Source organism: Nomascus leucogenys, chromosome 14 (genome assembly GCF_006542625.1).
Source record: "Nomascus leucogenys isolate Asia chromosome 14, Asia_NLE_v1, whole genome shotgun sequence".
NCBI classification, from domain to species: domain Eukaryota; kingdom Metazoa; phylum Chordata; class Mammalia; order Primates; family Hylobatidae; genus Nomascus; species Nomascus leucogenys.
The window spans coordinates 84,844,911-84,864,324 of record NC_044394.1 but is presented as its reverse complement, the minus strand read 5'-3'; the positions used below and the strand labels follow the sequence as shown (position 1 = coordinate 84,864,324).

Below are 19,414 nucleotides of genomic sequence, written 5' to 3'. Positions count from 1 at the left end.
CTCTTGACATAGAGGCCGGATGGGCAGGTGTCCTCGATGGCCAAGCCGTATCAGGGTACAACCGCAGCAGTGCAAGGGGCTTCCTCAAGGACAAATGGCTAAAAATGTCACGGTGAAAACGTCATCCTCAAAGAGTTCTTCCTAGACCCGTGGGGGCAACCCAGCCTTCACCATAACACTGGCCATCTGCAAAAGTGCCAACTGTTCTTCATCGAGCACCAGGTTACGTCACTTTCATTTTTTTTTTTTGAGACGGAGTCTTGCTCTGTCCCCCAGGCTGGAGTGCAGTGGCGCGATCTCGGCTCACTGCAAGCTCTGCCTCCCGGGTTCACGCCATTCTCCTGTCTCAGCCTCCGGAGTAGCTGGGACTACAGGCGCCCGCCACTGCGCCCGGCTAATTTTTTGTATTTTTAGTAGAGACGGGGTTTCACTGTGGTCTCGATCTCCTGACCTCGTGATCCACCCGCCTCGGCCTCCCAAAGTGCTAGGATTACAGGCGTGAGCCACCGCGCCCGGCGTCACTTTCTTCCTTTTTGTGCGTTTTGTGCAGCCCCTGCCAAACCAGCCCCCTAGGATGGGGGCCGAGCTAAGCGGTGCACCCCGGTCCCCAGGCGGGGCCTCCTCTCTGCTTCTGCACAGCGACTTCCGACTGTGGCTGCCTTCTTCGCCATCACGCAGAGGAGTCGCCAGTGAGAAAATGGGATCCTGCCACCTGCCAAAAAGGGAAAGTGGCATCAGGCGGGCCTGGGGGCCTCTCGCAGTCACACCCGCCCCAGCTCGGGAAAGCTGTCTGCGGTCCCTGCCTTCCCATCCCCTTCCCTCCCGTGTCAACTGCGGCGGGGCTATGGTTGGTGGCAGCTTCGTTATTACCAAGCTGCAGAACGGATGCGGGAGAGGTCACCTCTTAGCTGGTGACTCAAAGGTCAGCACCCACACTAGCCTGGTCTCCTCAGAACTCCGTGTCCTCGTCCACCACTGAGCGGCGTGCACACACAGGGTGGGGCAGCAGTGGCCCCAGGGCTGCCTCCGTCTCCAGGGATGAGTCACTAGCAACTCTGGGCCCCACCTTCCACTTGTACCGCCAGGGGCAGGTGGACCAGACCCTCTCCCCCTTCCCAGCTGACTAGGGAGGCGTGGCCTACAGACGACACCGTGAAGAAAGCATGTGTCTGACTGAGATGCAGAACCACAGATCATAACTTAAGATACAGATACGCACTGATAAGGAAAATGAGCTAAGTTAATGTAAAAAAAAAAAATACAGTACACGATAGCCCACATCACAGAACACCACACACATAACATACAAGAAGTGCCAGGCCCAGAAGGTGAAGGGATCCTTAATTTCTTGAACCCTTTGATTAAAAGAAGTTATTGATTTCCCCTATAAGACCCTGAAAATTCACAGAGAAAGAGAGTGTAAACTTTTTACTCAATACATACACCAAGTCTAAATTATCACAAATTCTGTATTAAGGCACAGTTTGTTTAAGCTTTCCCAAAGTACGCCAACTCCCAAAACCAAGCACACAGATTCGTCTGACCAGAGCTGCTGAGTGCTCGTCCCCTCCAGATGCTTCCCACCAGGCATCTCAGAGAGCTCCACGGGGACGCCTGGAGCAGGAGCACACGGGCAGAATCCCTCTCCCCGCGGGGATTGTGTGTGCCACATCAGCCAGGGCAGGAGTGACACACGCAGGGTCTCCGCCAAACACCGAGGTCAGGCCCTCTGGAGACCACCAAGCCTCAGTCATGCCTCAGACACCGCTACAAACACCTCAGAGCTTCCTCCACGCTCAGCTCACGAGAGAAGACAGACAAGGCCCAGCACACAGAGGTGCGGGGAAGCAGGCTGCTGCAATGGCCCACTCACCTGCTATAGGCGGGGATCTCCAAGCCCAGCTCGGCCATGAGGAGCCGCATGACGTCATCACACTTCCCATGTAGCTTCAGGGCAGCCCAGTCATCCTTTGGGGTCCACTGAGGACAGGGAAAGCAGAGTGAGAGTAACAGCAGCCCAGCCCTTCCCGGTGGCCTGTCAGCCTCGGCCCCTACGGGCTCAGTCGGTGCTCCCTGAGCACCCACAGGGGACCTATCAGACTGCCCTGGTGCATGGGTGTGGGGTATCTTTGGCTCTGCGTTCTAAAACCCAGATCTAAGGACGTGGCTCTCAGCACCCGAGTTACCTGCAGGTTCACGATGTAGAGCTTCGGCCGCCGGCTAGGGGGCTTGGTCATGCACCAGAGGCGTGGGTATTTCTTTAGAACCTGTGGAAACAGACAGACAGACATGGCACACACACAAGGGACAAGTCTGTAGAGTGCTGGGCCGCAGAGCTGGACACCCTCGGGCAGGCGGGGGCTCAGTTCACTCATGGTGTCATCGGCACGTACCTTCAGGCTGGACCCTAGACACAGGATGGTGTCTGCTCTGCTGGCAGCCTCGGTCGCTGCTTCCCAGTTCAGAGGCTGCCCCAACGTCCCCCTCTCCCCAAAGTGCACAATGGTGTCCCGCAGCTGGGTCCCACACTTGTGGCAGGTCCGGCCTGTCTGGTGTCTGTGGAGGGCGGTGCGCTCTGTCACATCGAACACCCGCACGTACTCCCTGTTGGGAACGCAGGAAGTACAGACCTAGAGGCAAGAGGGCACAGTGAGTGGGACCCGCCTGCCCGTGGAGACCCCGGGTCCCTGCAGGACTGCTCACTTCAATGTACATGTTCCCGTGGAGCTCTGAGATGGCCGTGCGTGGCAGCCCACTCCTCAGGTGAAGCCCGTCACAGTTCTGAGACACCACATGCTGCACCTGGAAGGCAGAACGGGTGGCAAGGGGAGGGATGGCCGTCAGTGGTGGTGGGGAGGTCAGTACCTGGCCACAGCGAGGCTGTTCTGAGCCCAGCCGATGGCTTCCAAGACCAGGGGTAGCTCCGACCCCCCAGAGAGCCTTAGAAAGTAAAACACAACAGGTCCAACCACCAGGAGTCAAGAGGGCCTATGGTGGGGAGAGGCTGTGTCCTTCCTCCAGCCCTGATGTACCTGGAGTGGCTGGGAGGGCAAAAGGTTGCACCGTCCCGGCAAGGTTGGGAGGTGGCTCGGGGTTTCGGCAAGGGCCACTCTGCCCCAGATCCATGCTCTCTTGGGTCATGACATTTCAGGTCCCTGGGGACCTAGGCAGATCAACCCCTACACCCTGTTGGTTGAGGGTGTTCAGCGGAAGGTCCCCAGAGATGTCCTATAAGCCTCCCCTGTGATTAGGATGGCTTCTGAGGTCCACAGAAAAATGCAAGGAAATCACAAGGGGGAAAGGCCACCAGCAGCTCTGAGGCTGAGGCTGGCTGTGGATGGGATGGTTCAGAGGGGGCGCTCCCCTTCTGTCCTGGAGAGTGAAGCATGGGAGGATCAAACCCAGGACCTAACCCACTTGGTGGGTGCTCATCATGGGAGTCAACTGGCAGAGGGAGGATGCAGTTGCCCATTGGGCACCAAGGTGCTCTGCCTGGTCCCAGGCAAGTGTACCAGCCACCCAGGGCTCTTACCAGCTTCTGCTCATGCAAACGGGTGATGCTCATGTGGGTGAGGGTTGGCTCGGCCTCACTCAGGTCGGCAGCACTGCCAGGCAGAAAGGAAGGCAAGGTGAGGAGAGCTGGAGCTCAGGCCCATGCTGCCTCTGCTCAGCCTACGTGGGAGGCCGTGCCTGGCCCACTTACCTAACGCTTCTCCCTTTCTGAAGCAGTGTCCACACTCCATTAGGGCCCCTGTAGTCTGGGATAGACGCTGCCTGCATGTCGACAAAAAAGGTAAGCCTAGTCAAAAGGCACCACTGTAGGTGCTGGCAGAATTCCCAGAAACGGAAAGCCATTGTCCCTCCTGCCGCATTCTGGGCTGGCCTGCATGTTGGCCTCTATTCATTCCACAGGCTGACCTGCCTGAGCCCATATGGAGTGTACCCCAATTTGGCTCCTCCCTTCTACCTGGACTTCCATTTCCCGCCTGGCCTGGCTCATCCTTCCAGGCTGCACACAGCCCTGCCTGCCTCCAGAAGCCTCTCTGGCACTGAGCACAAAGCTGGGCTCTGTGGCACATGTGTTCTCCACACTGCAGGGGAAGACTAGTCATGTTCCTAAGTGACCCCAGGGGCAAGCTCACAGCTCACACATTTAGCAAATGGTGAATCCCTAGGTGGGGGCAGGCGACTGTCCCAGTGCTGACTATTCCCGTTCCACCTTAACAAAGGCAGAACAACTTCTCCAGATGAGATGAGCATCTAACTTCCCAGGTTTTCAATCCTGTGAAACAAACTGAGGCCCACAGAGGGCACACAAGGTATGCCAGGATTAAGGTGTCTTGTGTTCCCTTTTGGGGACTCCCAACTCCTGCTTAAACTCAGAAAAATGCATCACCCCCCTGGGCAGTGGTTCCGACAGTCACATTCAAGATGGGAACCTCAAACACTCAGATGAAATACACTAGCTGCATGTGCTTTTAGTTGCCATTGGAAGTTCCAAAAGAGGTCACACGACTGTTACATAATTACATGACTGGACTTTCTTTTTTTTTTTTTTGAGACGGAGTTTAGCTCTTTCACCCAGGCTGGAGTACAGTGGCATGATCTTGGTTCACTGCAACCTCCGCCTTCCAGTTTCAAGTGATTCTCCTGCCTCAGCCTCTCGAGTAGGAGTAGCTGAGATTGCAGGCGCCCACCATCATGCCCGACTAATTTTTGTAGTTTTAGTAGAGACAGCGTTTCACCACGTTGGCCAGGCTGTTCTTGAACTACTGACCTCATGATCCGCCTACCTCGGCCTCCCAAAGTGCTGGGATTACAGGCATGAGCCACCGCGCCCAGCATGACTGGACTTTTACATGTGACTTGTGGAGAGAGGAGACTAAACCCCAGGGCTCCGGGTATTTGAGTCAGTAGTGAACTCCCTTTCTGCATTCTTGCTGCTGAGCCTCTGCTGTTCTTTGCTTGGAGTGCCTCATTCCAACCTTCTCCTGTAAATCTCACCCATCCTTCAAGGCCCAATCGAGGCCACCTTCCACAAAAGGCCAACCCAGGTGGGTTTCCCAACTCCAAGAGCACAGTGTGTGTGTCTGGGTTTGTTCTAGTGACCCAGCATAGCCAGCTTTACATTATGGTTATTTGTTCACATGCCTGATTCTTGTCACCTAAAAGCTTCCTGAGAACAGAAATCACCTGGGTTCAGATCTGCTAGGCCTACGGGTGCCCAACACTCCACACACATCCATCAGATTAGATGGACGAGGTGCCAGCTACACTTTCAAAGCTAGTGATGTCCCACAGCCCAGGATAACTTGTCAGTGAAACTTCTCAAAACACAATGCAATTCTCTCCTTCACCTGGTGTATTCTGGCTCTTACTGTGTCACTTTCTACTTATCTTCCCTCAACATGGAGGGAACAGAGTGGAGAATCACGACAACTTTGGGCTTAGCTCTGTCCACATAACCTGAGGGTGCCTGCGAGCAGTCGGCTACTACACCCCATTGGTATCTCTACTCCTTGTTTGTTTTTAACTGGCTGTAACACAGAGACCCAGCGTTTAAAAAGCGTTTACCTTAGGTAAGTTTTGGTCATTTCGTTTCTCTAAGAAAGGGAAAAAACCTTACAGCTGCTTTAAAGGCGAGTTTTTCGCGATTACTGGAGCGCATACTCCGTCCTGGGGTGCGCCTCCGCCTCACTCCCTACCGTGCTGATTCCCGCGCCTGTGTAGACGATCAAGTATTTGGCGTTCCGGACGGCGCCGGCCAGCTCCCGAACCTTCCCCCGCAGCTCCTCTGGGTCGTCGCACACCTGCCAAGACGCCAGGGTGGTCACCGCCCCGGGCCGCCCCACCCGGGACCGCCCGTCGCCCCAGCTGCTCCCGAAACCGGGGGCGCCCGCGCGCCGCGCGCGGAACTCGCCTCCTCCTGCCGCCGCTTCAGGCCCTCGCGCCGCCGGCTCCGGCCCTGCAGCTCCGTTACCAGGTCCGCGCTCTCGGCCAGCAGCCGGCCCTCCTCGGCGCTGCGCTCCGCCGCCGCCTTCCTCAGGATGCGCGACACCTGCGGGCAGGCGGGCGGTGAGCGGCGGCGCGGGCCGGGCATTGCCGGGCCGGGAAGCGGCGGCGGCGTACCTGGCGGAGGCGCTCCCTCTGCTGCTCCTCCCGCAACCTCCGGACCCGCTCCGCCGCTTTGCGCTCGGAGCGGCTCAGACCTCCGGCTGCCATCGCTCCCCCGGAGACCTGCTCTTCCGCTTCCGCCTCACACGGCAGGCCGCGCTCAGGGCGCATGCGCAAGATGGGCCCCGCCCCCACCCACCCCTTCCGGCTCCGCCCGCCGCGTCGCCCCAAAGAAGCACCTGCCAGTCTCTTTAAAAGGTTTATTGATCATATACAAAATAAAGAAAACCTTATATATCACAAACATACACTATGTACAGCAATAAATACCCGGGGGGCCAGGCCCAGTGCTGCCCCTCCTGGACAATAATTTAGCAATAAATACTGCGCAGGGCAGGGCTAGGGCACCAAGGCCACTGCCCTGCAAGAGGTCAGGCCCCTGCCCGCCCTACACGAAGTGTGAGCGCTCGGGCCTCACCCCGCATCTAAACCCCAGCCCCTCCTCACTTAGATCTTTAATAACCTCCATCCCACCCCAGCAGATCCCGGGGTCTTCTCCCACACACACAACCTCCCCAGGCTAGACCTAGGCAGGGCAGGCAGGGACTGATCAACTCTGCTTGGACCCACCTCTCAGCGCCAGGAGAGCAACAGGGCTGGACACGCGGGCAGCCCTTGTCCTGTTGCCAGGAGAAGGCTTTCTGTGCCCACTCCCGTTTGGTTAAAGGCTTCAGGGACTAGCAGACTGAGGGGGTGGGAAGAAGGGCAGGGCTGGGACACAAGGTTGCTGGAGGGGCCAAAGCCCAACTGCGGTCACCAAGAACAGGGAGGTCTCACAGTTTATCGGGGACACACTCTAGCTCAGACTCAAGGGATACCCACGGTATCAAAGCTGCTGCTCCAGGGGCAGGGTGGAAATGTGTGGGACTGGCCCAGCAGGTATGATACACACCCAGGACACAGGCCAGAGGCATGACAGGCATTAGTCTCTCAGACACACCCTGCCTCTGTGTGGCACTGATTATGTACTCCACTCTCCCGACCTGCTCCAAGGCCAGACAGCCAACAGGAAGGCAAAAATACACCAAAAAGAATTATTCAGTGGCTTCTGGGGGAAAAAATCGTTAATGTGTTGGTTCCTTTCACCAAACCACAGCCTAAAAAAGTAACTCACAAGATCCCAGGGCGGAAACGGTGCAGCAGGCTGCGGCTCAGACTTTCCAGATGTGGATGGGAGCTTTGGCCAAGTGGCCACTCCAGAGGGAGGCAGCAGGGACAACATGGGACCTGACCATCATCCCAAAGCAGGCTGCAGCCGCTCAGGGCTGTGGGCTGGGCCCTGACCACCGGTCAGAAGTGTGCACGCATATCTGAAACATGCACCAAGAGCTGAGCCAGCAACACCAGCGCCACCCAGAGCAGCAGCCAGGGGCTTCACTCTCCGGGTGAGAGGTGACCTGTCCCTGCTGGGTATTCCTCTGAAATCTGAGTGTCCATATTAGGATAAAAGAGGAGTTGGGGCAAAGTTAAGGTGGAAGGGAAGACATATATCACGGTTTACTTGGCGGACAAGTTTGAGAGACCTGGCCTTGGCCAAAGCCCTCGATTCGCTGTGTCAGAAAAACCGAGGTGAGAAGAGACCACCACCCTCTCAGTAGGAAAGCGGGATTAACAGAGATCAGAAGGACAGCACACTCACATCTGCACATGAACACAGCATCTATGTCAGGAATTCCAGGGGAAGGGGAAGAGGGGTGGAGTGGCTCCACAGGGCTGGCCTGACAGGGGACAGGAACACTGCCCTAGACCCAGGGAAGTCGCCCCAAATCCAAACCTCTTGAAAGGAGGTATGGCCTCGAAACTCCAGAAGCCTCTTCTGCCAACGCACCAAGGACCTGCACCTCCCATTCAGCACGCATCAACCCTTACACCCTCCTCTTCCACACTCCCTTCGCCTCCAGGTCTGCAGCCTGGCAGAGGTGCTCAAAATGGATGGCCACCCACAGCCAGGACAAAAGTGGGGGCTGCACAGGGACAGGGAGGACCTGTTTCTCCCCAATCCAAGGCAGATCATGATGTTTTCTTTATGGATACTTATGATATGATTCCAACTAACGCCTGGATTCTACTTAGACAAGATCAGACTGAGGGGAGGGGAATGAAGTCACTAAATGACAAGAGTCAACAGCCAACATTTCCATTTTCAGGCTGACCCAGGTAGAAACAGGACTTGTCTCTGAATACCTAGAGCAAAGAAAAGCTCATTAACATGACAAGTGTTGATGGTACATCCCTGCTCCCATCTTGTGGGCACACCAGGCCAAACTCTTGGATAAAAATCCCACCACCCACAGGGTTAAGCCCTGTCGGGCCACAGTTTTTCATCTTACCAGCCCACATTTGTGTGCTTTACAGGAGTCTGGGCCCCACAGAGAAGAAACCAGCAACCCTGGTGAAAGGCCAGGGCTCACATGGCCAGACACAGGGCTGCAGCCTCTTGGAGGTGGGTGGGGGCAGCCCCTCCCCATCATATGCCTACAAGGAGCCTCCTGAGCCCAGCTGGGAAGGGCAGCAGCCTCTGGCGAGGAACTGAGAGCAGGAGGTAGGCTGGGCCCCCACAGGGAGGAACCTCCAGCAGAAGCCAAGCAGCTGATCCCTGGAAGACACAGATCCCAAAGGGAGGCAGAAGGCAGGCCTGAAGCCAAGAGCTGCCAGCGTGGACCAGCGGAGAAGAGGGACAAGACCCAGCCCTGGAGACTATAGCCCTTGTCTGCACTGGTGGAGACCCCCCCAAAGGCTCTCAGAGTGAGGCAGGGACAAGGAAGAAAGGGCTGCCCCCGGTGGGCCCCCACCCACTCTGCCTGGAAGCACCATCCGCAGCATGGAAACACCTCAGGGTTCAAGCGGGCAGCGAGACCTGCAGCCCACGGCGTGGGCAGCCTATAGGAACAAAGCTGAGGCCAGAGGAAGACGGCCAGGGAACACTTGGCCATAGCCCTGCGGCCACCCACAGTGACTCCTTCATCCCTGCAACGCCACCACCTAAGGCCAGAGGTGGTGGGTGTGGAAGCAGTGTGGGGGGCCCCAAGGGACCCCAGTTTCACCTACTCCACCACTGGATCAGCCCAAGCCCTAGACACAGATGTAGCCAAGGCTCAGTGGGGGAGGCATGACAGAACCCCACGTCTCACCTCCTAGGGACCAGGATCTGGTGGTGGGCACAGACTCCTTGAGCTCTGACGCAGCAGGCGCCACTGGGCACCCCAGCCCAGGTCCAGCAAGCCAGCAGAAGCAAAAGCACAACTAAACCCAAAAAACGAACACGGGAAAACAGACACAAGAAGTGACACCCACAGGTCAAAGGTCACCAGAAGCACCAGCACTTTACCGCTGCACAAAACCTCACCAGGCACGGACGACACCACGGCACCGGCAAGAGACGGAAGCAGGAAGGGCAGAGGAGTAAGTCACTTTCGGTACAATTGCAAAAGATATCAAAGAGGACGGCCTTCTGGTCGGCTCACGGCTTGGCTTTTTTTTTTTTTGTCTTTTTTTTAAACTAAGTTTTATAAATAATGTCTGATAACTCTGTGTATATAAAAACTAAACTCCAACAGCCACAAAGAGGTGTCCGTAAGTTTACAAGAAAGGGATTTTTTTTGTTTTTTTTTTCTTTTTTTTTTAACTAGCAAAGTTTCTATTATACTTTCTTCCCTTTTCCATTTATATGGTCAAATGGTCTTCCTGCTTGTTTTTTTTCTAAAAGACAGTTTTATAAATACTCTGCAGCTCTTTTTTTCTTTAACTTTTAAACATATAATTAATTTAATAACTTTGTAAAAGGAACTTCTCTCTTTTAAATAAAGGGCTATATAACCACACAAATAGGTCATGTAAACAGTGACACAGGACCCATCGCAGGGCACACTGGACTCACCCTCACGTTAAGAGCACAACCAGCAATTTGGTCTTGTTCAGTGCAACGGGTCAGGCCTGAGCGCACAGCCCCTGGGCCCAGCTGCACGCCCCCAGCACCACTGCACCCAGGCTGGTGGTCCACCCATCAGGGCCTTCAAGCCCGCCCTGCTCTCAGAGCAGAGCCCATCTCTTCGTGCTGGGCTAAGCTGAGCTGCTCTCCTGGGGCTAAAGAGAGTGAATCCTTCCCAGGCCGCGAGCCTGTGGCCACTCGGGAGTGGAGGGAACACTGGGACCCTCACTGCTCGGGGACATGCGAGGCCCAGCCTGCCTGCTTCTTCTCTCTCCCACAACTCTCTCAAGTCCATTCCCACAGCACCAACTCTGGACTCCAAGCCTGCATGGCCCTGGTACAAAAGGGGTTGGGGCGACCCCACGTCACCGCCGAACTGACCAATCCCAACATACAAAACACACGACGACAATGACGAGATCAAAGGGGCTCAGCCCAGCGCCCCTGGGGTACAGGTTGTGCTTTGCAGGGAAGAGAGAAGGGCGGGGAAGAGAGGGAGGAAAGAGAAGAGAAGGAAACAGAGGGACAGGGCAGCCGAATTCGCCATGTGCCTAGTGGCCCCGCAAAGACCCGCCTGGGCAGACGCGCGTCCCTACGATCGGGCATCCGTCTTGGACTTTACTATTGTGATGACGCTGGTGGCGGCCACCTTGCCTGGGACAAGGGGCCCCAGGCCGGCGGCAAGGGGGCCCCGGGCTGGCGCCACAGGGCTGCGGGCCACCGTCCGGGCGAAGGTCTGCAGCGCCTCGTACTTGGAGCGTAGCGCGTCGAGCTCCAGCTTCATGCTGGCGTTCTCCGAGGCCAGCTTCTCCACCTCCTGCTGCAGCTCCGCCTTTTGCTTCTCCAGCTCCTCCTTCTGCGTCACCCGCTTCACGCGGCAGCTGGCAGCGTAGCCGCGGTTCTTGAGCGTGCGCCGGCGCTGCTTCAGCTGGACGATCTCTTCCTTGGATAGGCCCCGCAGGTGCTGGTTCAGCTCCCGCACTGACATGGTCACCAGCTCCTCATCCGTCAGGCTGGTGCCATTCTCACCCGGCTCCCGCTTCACCTGGGGCACAGTGCACGGGGTCACAGGCCAAGCGGGCACGCCCACTGTGCCCCCCCACCCCAGCCAGAAAGCTCCTGTCCCTGCCCACTCACCTTCAAGGCCTTGTTTCCTTTATTGGGGGTCGTCATAACCCGGGGGCACAGCGAGCAGGTGCTCTCTGTAAGACATGGAGCAGAGGTCAGTACCCTGGAGACCACCCTCGACCCCCACCCCAGTTCACAGAGCCCTTGCCGCACAGCCCGCCCCAGCCTGCTGTCCAGTTGCCCAGCCCCCAATACCTGATCGGAAGCAGCCCTTGGCCTCTCCCAGGCTGGGCTGAGCTGCTTCCTGTCCACCCTGCCCCTAGAGAACCAGGTGGGTGGTCAGGAAGGTCTGACGGGAGAAGGGGAACTGAAGGCTGTTAGGAAGGCAGGCGCAAGACAAGGGGCGGGGGAGAGATTAGAAGGAATAAGACGCGGGAGAGGCAGGCCTAGAAGGAAGCCGGGAGCTTTAAAAATAACCCCAGCACTGCCCCAGAGCACGGCTGTTCCTGGCGAGTCACGCTGACTCAGCACATTGCCTCTCGCTCCCCCGCCGCGCCCGCACTCCCTGGGCCCGCCAGCCAACAGCGCCCCAGGAGAGCCGCAGCCGAGCTGCTGGGGGCCAAAAAGGCCAGCCTGGCCAATAGCAGGTGAGGGCCAGCCAGTGACCCTGTGTGTGCATCTTCCAGGGTCCTACCTTCTACAACCACCTCCCCTGAGCTGGTCTGGGACAAAGCCCCCTGCTCCCTGGGTGCACAGGGGCCCCACTGGGGACCTGGCCAGAGAGGAGGCTATAGGGAATCCTGAGTCTCCCAGTCTCCTAACTTTGAAAAGCTGGGGGTGGGCCGTCCATCTAGCTCTGATCTATTGGCAGGACTGACCAGGGAGTTCCCCCACCTTCCAGGTGGCAGGCCATCAGCTGGGAGGAGCCTGGCCCGAGGCCCCTCCGGCCCTCCCAGTCTGCCTCCTCCACTGATGGAGTAACCATCCTGTGGCTTTGGGTTGCAGGAAGCAGCCCCTGCCCCACCCCATCGAGGGTATTTCACAAGGGCTCCCACAGTCAGCCACCCGGGGCCTGCCCAACTGAAGGCTGGCGGAGTCAGCCCCTCCGAGTCAGCTCCTCTGAGTCCCTGCTCTCTGGTCCCTGCCCCGGGTGAGTGCCCACAGGGCCAGGGAGCAAAAACAAAAGTGCTGGGGAGGCCGGACTAAACAACCAACTCTCACCCACTCACGGTCCCTCCAGCACTCTGCTGTCACTTTCTTGCTAAGGACGTTTCTGGGATTCCCAGCTCAGCCCAGCTCCCACCAGACCCTTGGGCATCGACCCCCGCCTCATGCTCCATCCCCCCTTTCCAGGTTTGATGCAGACAGATGGGAGGCTCCTCCAGAGGAGCCAGGATCACTTCAGGAAATTATGGGCTGGGGGGCTTCTTACTCTCATCAGGGGAGCTGAAGTGTGGCCAGGTGGACGCACACATTCTCACCAGGCTCAAGACTCCACTTCAGCCAGCCTTGGACCAGGAGGTGAGGCTGCAAGCACAGAGCAGGGAGGGGAGGCCAGAGACCCCTTCCCACAGCCAAGCCAGCTCAGAGGCAAGGTCCCGAGGCTCCAGCCACTGGATTCTTCCAGATAAAGGATGGGGAAGACCTGAGCTGGAGGTCAGAAGGCCCACAGGAGCTCTTTCCTACACATCTGGCACGACACTGCCCCAGGAGACAGGCCCTCAGCCAAGCATGGAGGGGCCCCCCAGCCTTGAGTGCAAGTCAGGGTGCAGAGACACTGCCCTGGCACCAGCTTCGCCCACCCCCATTGCCCCCACCCCTGCTGCTAAGCACAATGACAGTGGTGACTTCCTGAAGAGATCACACGGAAAAGTGCCTCCTCGACAGATTTTGCCCTCCGCAGAAGGCCTGAACTCAGCACAAGTGCAACCCATCACCTCCTAATCAAAGGTGCGCCGAGGGATGGGGGAGGGGCAGGCCTGAGCACAGCCAGTGCTTCCAGGCTCCTGGCCTGGCCTCTGGCAACCCGGGACTCCCGCTCAGCAGAGACAGCCTCCGGAGCTGGGCTGAGAGGGACCATGCAGGGATCCCAGGAGCTGGACTGAGGAGAAGCTGCCCCCACCCTCCTCCAGCCCTCAAGGCTGGCCAGAGCTGGCGCCTGTCATGCACCCTCTGCTCCCTCACGCAGGAGGCACAGATGGTCACGGCTCCGCAACCTGCGAGGGTACCTAGGCCACCCATTCACACTGAGAGCCAGGAAAGGGAGGGAGATTTGGGAGCTCCATCTCCTTTGGCTAAAGTAGAAACTCCCGTGCCTGAACAAAGACAGTCCCGCTTGGCTGCAAAGCCCAGTGGCCGAAACTCCCCAGCAGTCATGGCCTCTGCTCCATAAGCTCTCAGCTCCTGAAAGTCACTCTTTGAACAGAACCTAAAACTTAGTTTCCACTGATGCATAAGTGACTGAGAAGATGTACATAACTGGGCCGGGCACGGTGGCTCACGCCTGTAATCCCGGCACTTTGGGAGGCCGAGGCGGGTGATCACGAGGTCAGGAGATCGAGACCATCCTGGCTAACACGGTAAAACCCCGTCTCTACTAAAAATACAAAAAATTAGCCGGGCGTCATGGCGGGCGCCTGTAGTCCCAGCTACTCGGGAGGCTGAGGCAGGAGAATGGCGTGAACCTGGGAGGCAGAGCTTGCAGTGAGCTGAGATCGCGCCACTGCACTCCAGCCTGGGCAACAGAGCGAGACTCCGTCCAAAAAAAAAAAAAAAAAAAAAAAAAAGATGTACATAAATGCCCCTCCAGGACGCCGAAATTTTCCCAGGGCATCAAACTCCAGGCCAAAGGTCAGCTGAAGCATTGGAACATCTGGAACCTATAAGCCCCGGGGCTCAATGAGAGTGGACCTGTGTTCTGTGCGTATGTGGGGGGCTCACTGAGAATGGACCTGTGTGTGTGTGTGTTGGGGCCGGGGGGCATCCCTGAGGGCAAACCACAAAGTGGCCTAACCCAGCCACGAACTCCTGGGCAAAGGAAGTCTACCTTCGTGAATCTCCATATACCCAAGGAAAGGTGGCTCTGGCCACATCACTCCCAAGCTGCCACTTTCTAAGCGTCCTGGGCCGCCAGGCCAGACACCCAACAGGGCCACTCCCTTTGCTAATTTCACACAACACTGAGACCCCACTTCAGGTAGGGACAACTTTGGGGTGACTGGGTGCTGCGTTCTGCCACCCTGTGCCATCCACACCAGCCCATCTGCTGCACCCCAAGGCTAGGCACCCTGAAGCTCCCACCACCTACGGTCTCAACCCAGACTCCAGGGCCAACTGGGGAGAGAGGCAGGGCTGCTTCCTCCCCCTTGCCGTTTCCTGGTAGAGCTGCCTCTGCTTCCTCCCTGCCCAGCCCACTGTCACCCAGGGCTTGGTACACACACCCCTCTTTCTCCCAGGGCCTCGATCTCTGCCCAGAGGCTGTCCAACCAGGCCAGTCCCAGGGAAAGCCGACTTCCCCTTTGGCTAGCTCGGCCCACCGAAGCTCCTCCCCTCCCTCTCACTCAGGGAACTATTTCCCAGTTTGGGAAACTGCTCCAGACTTGGGACCAGGACCAGCTGCCGGAAAAGAGCCGCCTGGGAAGGGGTGGACCGCCCGGGGCTTCACCTTTGACCCCGGGAGAACACCTGCAGCGAGCCACCCCCACTTCCTCTTCAAGCACCCCTGCCTTCAACTGGATCGCTCGGCGCTCACTTAAACAGGCACCCCAAGGCGCCGGGCCTGGCCCCCTCCCACATCCCCACGGCTCCCTCCCACCTCTCGCTGGCGGCCTTTTAGTCCCCGAGGCCCCTCGCTCGAATCTCCTCCAGTATCAGCTTGAGCACCGAGTGACCTCATGCTGATGACTCAGCAAGTCTCCCTCCGGGCTCTGGCACGCGACTGACGGAACCCGAGCCCAAGCCAGGGGCAGGGTCTTCCCCGCAGCACCGCCACCGCCGCCCCTCCTCCCGGGCTCGCCGCGGACCACCGCGCCGGGGAGCGCTGACGCGGCCACCTGATGAATCAGCAGCTGCGGGCCGGGCCGCCGGGCCCTGGCGCGGACCCCCGGGCGCCTCGTTCGACCCCACCCTTTCCTCCCGCCGTCCGGTGCCCCTCCCTCCAGGACGCCCGGGTCTCCGAGTCAGCTCCGCACTCGCCCGGCTCCGCGGGTCCGCCGCCGCCCGCGGCCCACCCCCAGTACCCGGGCGGCAGGGGCAGGAGCTGGCTCCTGACCGCTGGGGAAATCGAGGCACGGGCCGCCAGCAGGGTGCGCGGCAGACCCGAAACCAGCGGCCCCCGCCGCCGGGCCCCCAGCCGCCCGCCTAGCTCCGGGAGGAGCCCTGCCCGGGAGCCCCCTCGGCCCCCGCCGCCCCCGCCGCGCCGCCCCCGCCGCCCGGGCCCGCCGCCGCAGCCGCACTCACCACACTGCGGGCCCGGCGGGCCGAGGCCGGGGCGGGGCGGGGCCGCGCGCGCTCCGAGGCCGCGCGGGGCAGGGACCGGCGCGAGGGGTCCGGGCCCGGGGCTCGGGGGACTCGCCGCCTGCGCGGGCCGGGCCGAGCGCACTGGGAAGGCCGGGCCGGACCAGGCTCGGGATCCGCCGCCGCCGCCGCCGCTCCACAGACGTCACATGATGTTTGGTCACGTGAGCTCCATTCATGAAGCGGCGACGCGGCCGGCAGGCGCTTAAAGGGGAAGGCGCGGCGGCGGGAGGGCAAACTGCGCATGCGCAACCCGCGCGCCGTCGTCCCTGGCAACACTGGCTGCGCCAGCGCCGGGCGGGGTCTCACGGGCCGGGCCTGGGCGCGCGGCCAGAGCGCCAGGTCCCCACCCCCAGCCGCCGGCGTCCTGCAGCCCAAGCCCGCCTCGCCTGGCTCCTGCGCCCGCCGTCCAGGGCCCCTTTCCAAGCTCGCGGACGCCGGCGGCGTTTTCCAGCTCGAGTGCCCAGCCTAGGGCAGGCTCTGCGTGCGCCCCCTCGAGTGGTGGCGGCGCTGGCCTGGGCCCTGCCAGGCAGAGGCGCTCTTGCGTCAGGACGGCGCCGCCGGAGCCCCGCGATTCCAACTCGGAGGTCCCGGAGCGGCGCGGGGCGGGTACGGCCTGGCAGCTCCCAGCAGCTAGGGGCGATCCCCGCCCCCGCAGCAGACCCCCAGCTGCCCAGGCCCTTCCTGCGCCACGTGTGCCCAGAGCTCCGCCTGGGGGAGACTTCGCTGCTTGTTGGAGATGCCCAGCGGTAGGGGGCGAGGACTCGGGAGGAGGGGAAACGGGGGATCCTGTGTCTGGACTTTCTCCTCCACCCTCTTCCTTTCGCAGCTGTAAAGCCTGGGAGGGGAAGGGTGGCCGCCCCGCCAGCAGGTGAGCGGGGAGGAAGGGGCGGGGACGGGCTGTGGGGTCCTCCTGGGCTCCGTCCGTGAACTATGCGAGTGGACAGAGGCCGGCCTCGAAGTCCCAAAGCCGTGCGGTGTAAGGCTCAGAAGCGTCCCTCCGCCCGTCCCTGCCAGACCCCAGGAACTCCTCCGAGCCCCACAGCACGTTGTCGCCGTGTGCGCTGTGGGGCTGCATGTGGTTCTTACGGTGGTGTCCTTAGTCGTCGGGGACCTGCTCCCCCTGCTCTGGGCACAGCCCGAGTCTCACAGGCTCTAGGGGCATGATATGGTCCTGGCGTGGCTTCCGAGGCCTCAACCTTAGTGTACAAAACAGCACACGGGGCCCTGAGGCCAGGAGTGCAGCCCAGCTTCCTGCCTCCTCCCTGCTCCCATCCTCATCCTACCACACCACACTGGGCTGGCGCGGGGAGGGCGCCCTGAGCCGCTGGGCATCCTGCTCCGCGGGAGGGTGAAGTCGTGCATTGCTGGGCGGTGAGGGCTGGGTCCACACAGCGGGGGAAGTCTCCTCAGGACCCGCCCTCGGTGCCACACAGGGGGAGCTGGAGCCACGGTGCCGTCAGGAGCCAGGGGTGATTGGCCCTGGGGCTCGCAGCCCCCACCCCGCGGGCAGACGCTCACCAGGCTGTCCCCACTCACTCCCACACCCCGACGCCTCCTCACAGGGTCGAGCCCGCTCTCATTTGCACCTCGGCGCGGATTTGGAACGTATTTATGAATCGTCCTCACTGCGGTGCTGTCTTCTCCTGGGAAGGAGCCTCAATCCTCCCCTCCCTGGGCACTGTCAGAGATGGGCGGGACGGGCTGGGGAGGACACTCAGGGAGCTGCCCAGGCTCCTTTGCTGCCCATCACCCCAGAATCTTCTTGGGGTGGGTGGGGTCCCAGGCACCTGCAGAGTAGCAGAGGGTGGCTTGTAGAAAAGGGTGTTGAGGGAGGGAAGGTGCCGAGTGGAAACAGCCCAAGCCAAACCCCTAGGACCTGTCTCCCTGTCCTAGAGAGCCAAAGGTGTTCCGTGGTCAGTGAGGGCTGGCACTGGCTCTGCATGAAGATCTCACCTCTCCATTGGCTCCTGGCCAGCTCCCCAGGGAGAGCCCGAGGCACTTGTTGCTGGAAACAGTGGTGCAGCCATGCTTGGGCCAAAGCCCATGAGGCTACCAGAACCGCGAAAGGCTACTCTACTGAGAGGGATACTGCGAGAGAGGCCCACAGGTTTCCAAGCATCCCTCTCACTGCACACATTCATCTCCACAATCCTCTTTAAGTGCCACCTTGAGGCCTGGCTCCCTGTTTGGACTTCTCTGCACCTCCAGGAGCTCACTTCCTGTCACAGCTGGATGCCTCCCTCCCGCAGGCACCTCCCCAGCATCCTCCTGCCCCAGGCTGCACCTTCTGTGGGACTGACCTTAAGACCCCGTTGCTTCCTCCTGAGAGCAGCAGGTCTCAACCAGATGCTGCCAGGAGGGAGGTGCTAGCGTCCACACCCAGACAGGGGTCCTGTCCAGCCCTGCTCTCCCTGGTCTCCAGGCAGGGCCCTCCCAGGGTGGACATTCCCCATCTCTGCCTGGCCAGGGGCTGCTGACCCATTGGTTCCAGAGTCTGAGCCTGTCCTGCACAAGTACCATGGACAGGGGTCAGCCGGGCACTGAAGAGGAGTGGCAGAATTGGGCAGGGCAAGGGCCCCAGCTGGCAAGCTGGAGTCAGGGCAGTTCCAACCAAGAAACTGCGGCAGGCCAGGTGCAGTGTCTGAAGCCTGTAATCCCAGCACTTTGGGAGGCGGTGGGAGAATCGCTTGAGCCCGGGAGTTTGAGACCAGCATTGGCAACATAGAGACACCCTATCACTACAAGAAAAAAAAAAAACCTGGGCATGGTGGTGGACACCTGTTGTCCCAGCTACTCAGGAGGCTGAGGTGGGAGGATTGCTTGTGCCCAGGGGTTGCAGGCTGCAGTGAGCTGTGATCATACCACTGCACTCCAGCCTGGGTGACAGAGAACCTCTCTAAAAAAAAGTAAAATGAAAAATAAACGGGCAGAAGCTGAGCCAAGCAGAGGCGGGCAGCTCTTCCTCCAGGGCCCACTTGGCCTGCTGGGGCTCACTCCAAACTGCTTCACTTTTGGAGGGTCTTTCTAGGACTGAGAGGTGTCAGAGCTGGTGACAGGAGCAGGGAAAGCACCATCCAGCTGGCCCCCAGGGCCCCATGTAGGGTTCCTCTGCCTGGCAGCATTTCGATGCTTCCTAGCAGGATCCTTGGGTCCTTGGCCCCTGGCGCCGTCTCCCTCCTTGACCTGCTGAGACCCACATAAAACATGTTGCCTCTTGGCTTGGGCCTGTCCTCACACTCTGTGGCTTCCTGGGTGTCCACCTCCCCACAGCCTGCCTCACGTACCTCCCCAGACTTCTCATGCATGTCAGGAGCGTCCTGTGGACTCTGGCTCTACCTGCCTCTGGCCTCTGCTTAATCAGGAACCCACAGTGGGAAGGCTCCTAGGGCTGGCCTGCTGAAGCAAACGCCTCCTTGCAAAGCTTGTCTGCACCCCTCCACACACCTCCTCACCTCCCCACCTCCCCATGCTTCCTCTGGGGTCCAAGACCTATCTGCCTCACTTGAAACCCATGTCGCCTGCTCGCTTCCCTTGTGTCCCCAGACCAGAAGCACCTTTGGCAGCCCCGCGCCCCTCGTCTTGCTCTGCGTCAGCACCTGAGAGTGGGTGCTAGCAGGGAAACTGGCTTTGAGGGGAGTGGTCAGGGGGCAGCTTTGGTCCTGGGACAGGCATGTAGCCTGTGGGACAATCTCTTCTGGGGGCACTTCTGCCCAGGTGGGAGGGGTG

At 59.7% G+C, this 19,414-nt stretch overlaps 2 protein-coding genes across 7 annotated transcripts; both read right to left on the bottom strand.

Annotated features, from left to right (window-relative positions):
- Positions 1-530: 530 nt before the first annotated feature.
- On the bottom strand, positions 531-6,260 carry SIRT7 (sirtuin 7). 5 transcript variants are annotated; one of them, XR_004033367.1, is made up of 11 exons: positions 6,130-6,260; positions 5,921-6,058; positions 5,706-5,810; positions 3,704-3,774; positions 3,533-3,605; positions 2,704-2,802; positions 2,394-2,630; positions 2,187-2,267; positions 1,874-1,980; positions 1,308-1,394; positions 624-712 (listed from the first exon to the last, which is right to left on the bottom strand). XR_004033367.1 is itself a non-coding variant. In XM_012504187.2 (10 exons), the coding sequence occupies exons 1-10, from the start codon at positions 6,220-6,222 to the stop codon at positions 1,385-1,387; spliced, it is 1,014 nt and encodes a 337-aa protein (XP_012359641.2). In that variant the 5' UTR covers positions 6,223-6,260; the 3' UTR covers positions 542-1,384. The 5 variants fall into 5 exon arrangements, 3 of the variants coding, with proteins under 3 accessions (XP_012359641.2, XP_030683776.1, XP_012359642.1); XR_004033368.1 differs by lacking the exon at positions 1,308-1,394 and having other exon boundaries at positions 531-712; positions 2,394-2,604; XM_012504187.2 differs by having other exon boundaries at positions 542-1,394.
- Positions 6,261-6,360: 100 nt separating this feature from the next.
- Positions 6,361-15,830, bottom strand: MAFG (MAF bZIP transcription factor G). 2 transcript variants are annotated; one of them, XM_030827913.1, is made up of 3 exons: positions 15,629-15,830; positions 11,240-11,304; positions 6,361-11,147 (listed from the first exon to the last, which is right to left on the bottom strand). In XM_030827913.1, exons 2-3 carry the CDS (start codon positions 11,273-11,275, stop codon positions 10,695-10,697), a joined length of 489 nt encoding a protein of 162 aa, XP_030683773.1. In that variant the 5' UTR covers positions 11,276-11,304; positions 15,629-15,830; the 3' UTR covers positions 6,361-10,694. The 2 variants fall into 2 exon arrangements, with proteins under 2 accessions (XP_030683773.1, XP_003282684.1); XM_003282636.4 differs by lacking the exon at positions 15,629-15,830 and adding an exon at positions 11,426-11,600.
- Between the last annotated feature and the right edge of the window lie 3,584 nt (positions 15,831-19,414).

What these genes read in the sequence shown, in the direction of transcription:
- SIRT7 (XM_012504187.2), bottom strand. Translation starts at nt 6,222, where the DNA reads ATGGCAGCCGGAGGTCTGAGCCGCTCCGAGCGCAAAGCGGCGGAGCGG. An exon ending in TGAAGCGGCGGCAGGAGGAG is followed by an intron (nt 5,811 to 5,920) that starts GCGAGTTCCGCG and finishes GCGTCTTGGCAG; the next exon opens with GTGTGCGACGACCCAGAGGA. An exon ending in ACGGGAACATGTACATTGAA is followed by an intron (nt 2,631 to 2,703) that starts GTGAGCAGTCCT and finishes TCTTGCCTCTAG; the next exon opens with GTCTGTACTTCCTGCGTTCC.
- MAFG (XM_030827913.1), bottom strand. Translation starts at nt 11,275, where the DNA reads ATGACGACCCCCAATAAAGGAAACAAGGCCTTGAAG. An exon ending in AAGGAAACAAGGCCTTGAAG is followed by an intron (nt 11,148 to 11,239) that starts GTGAGTGGGCAG and finishes ACTGTGCCCCAG; the next exon opens with GTGAAGCGGGAGCCGGGTGA.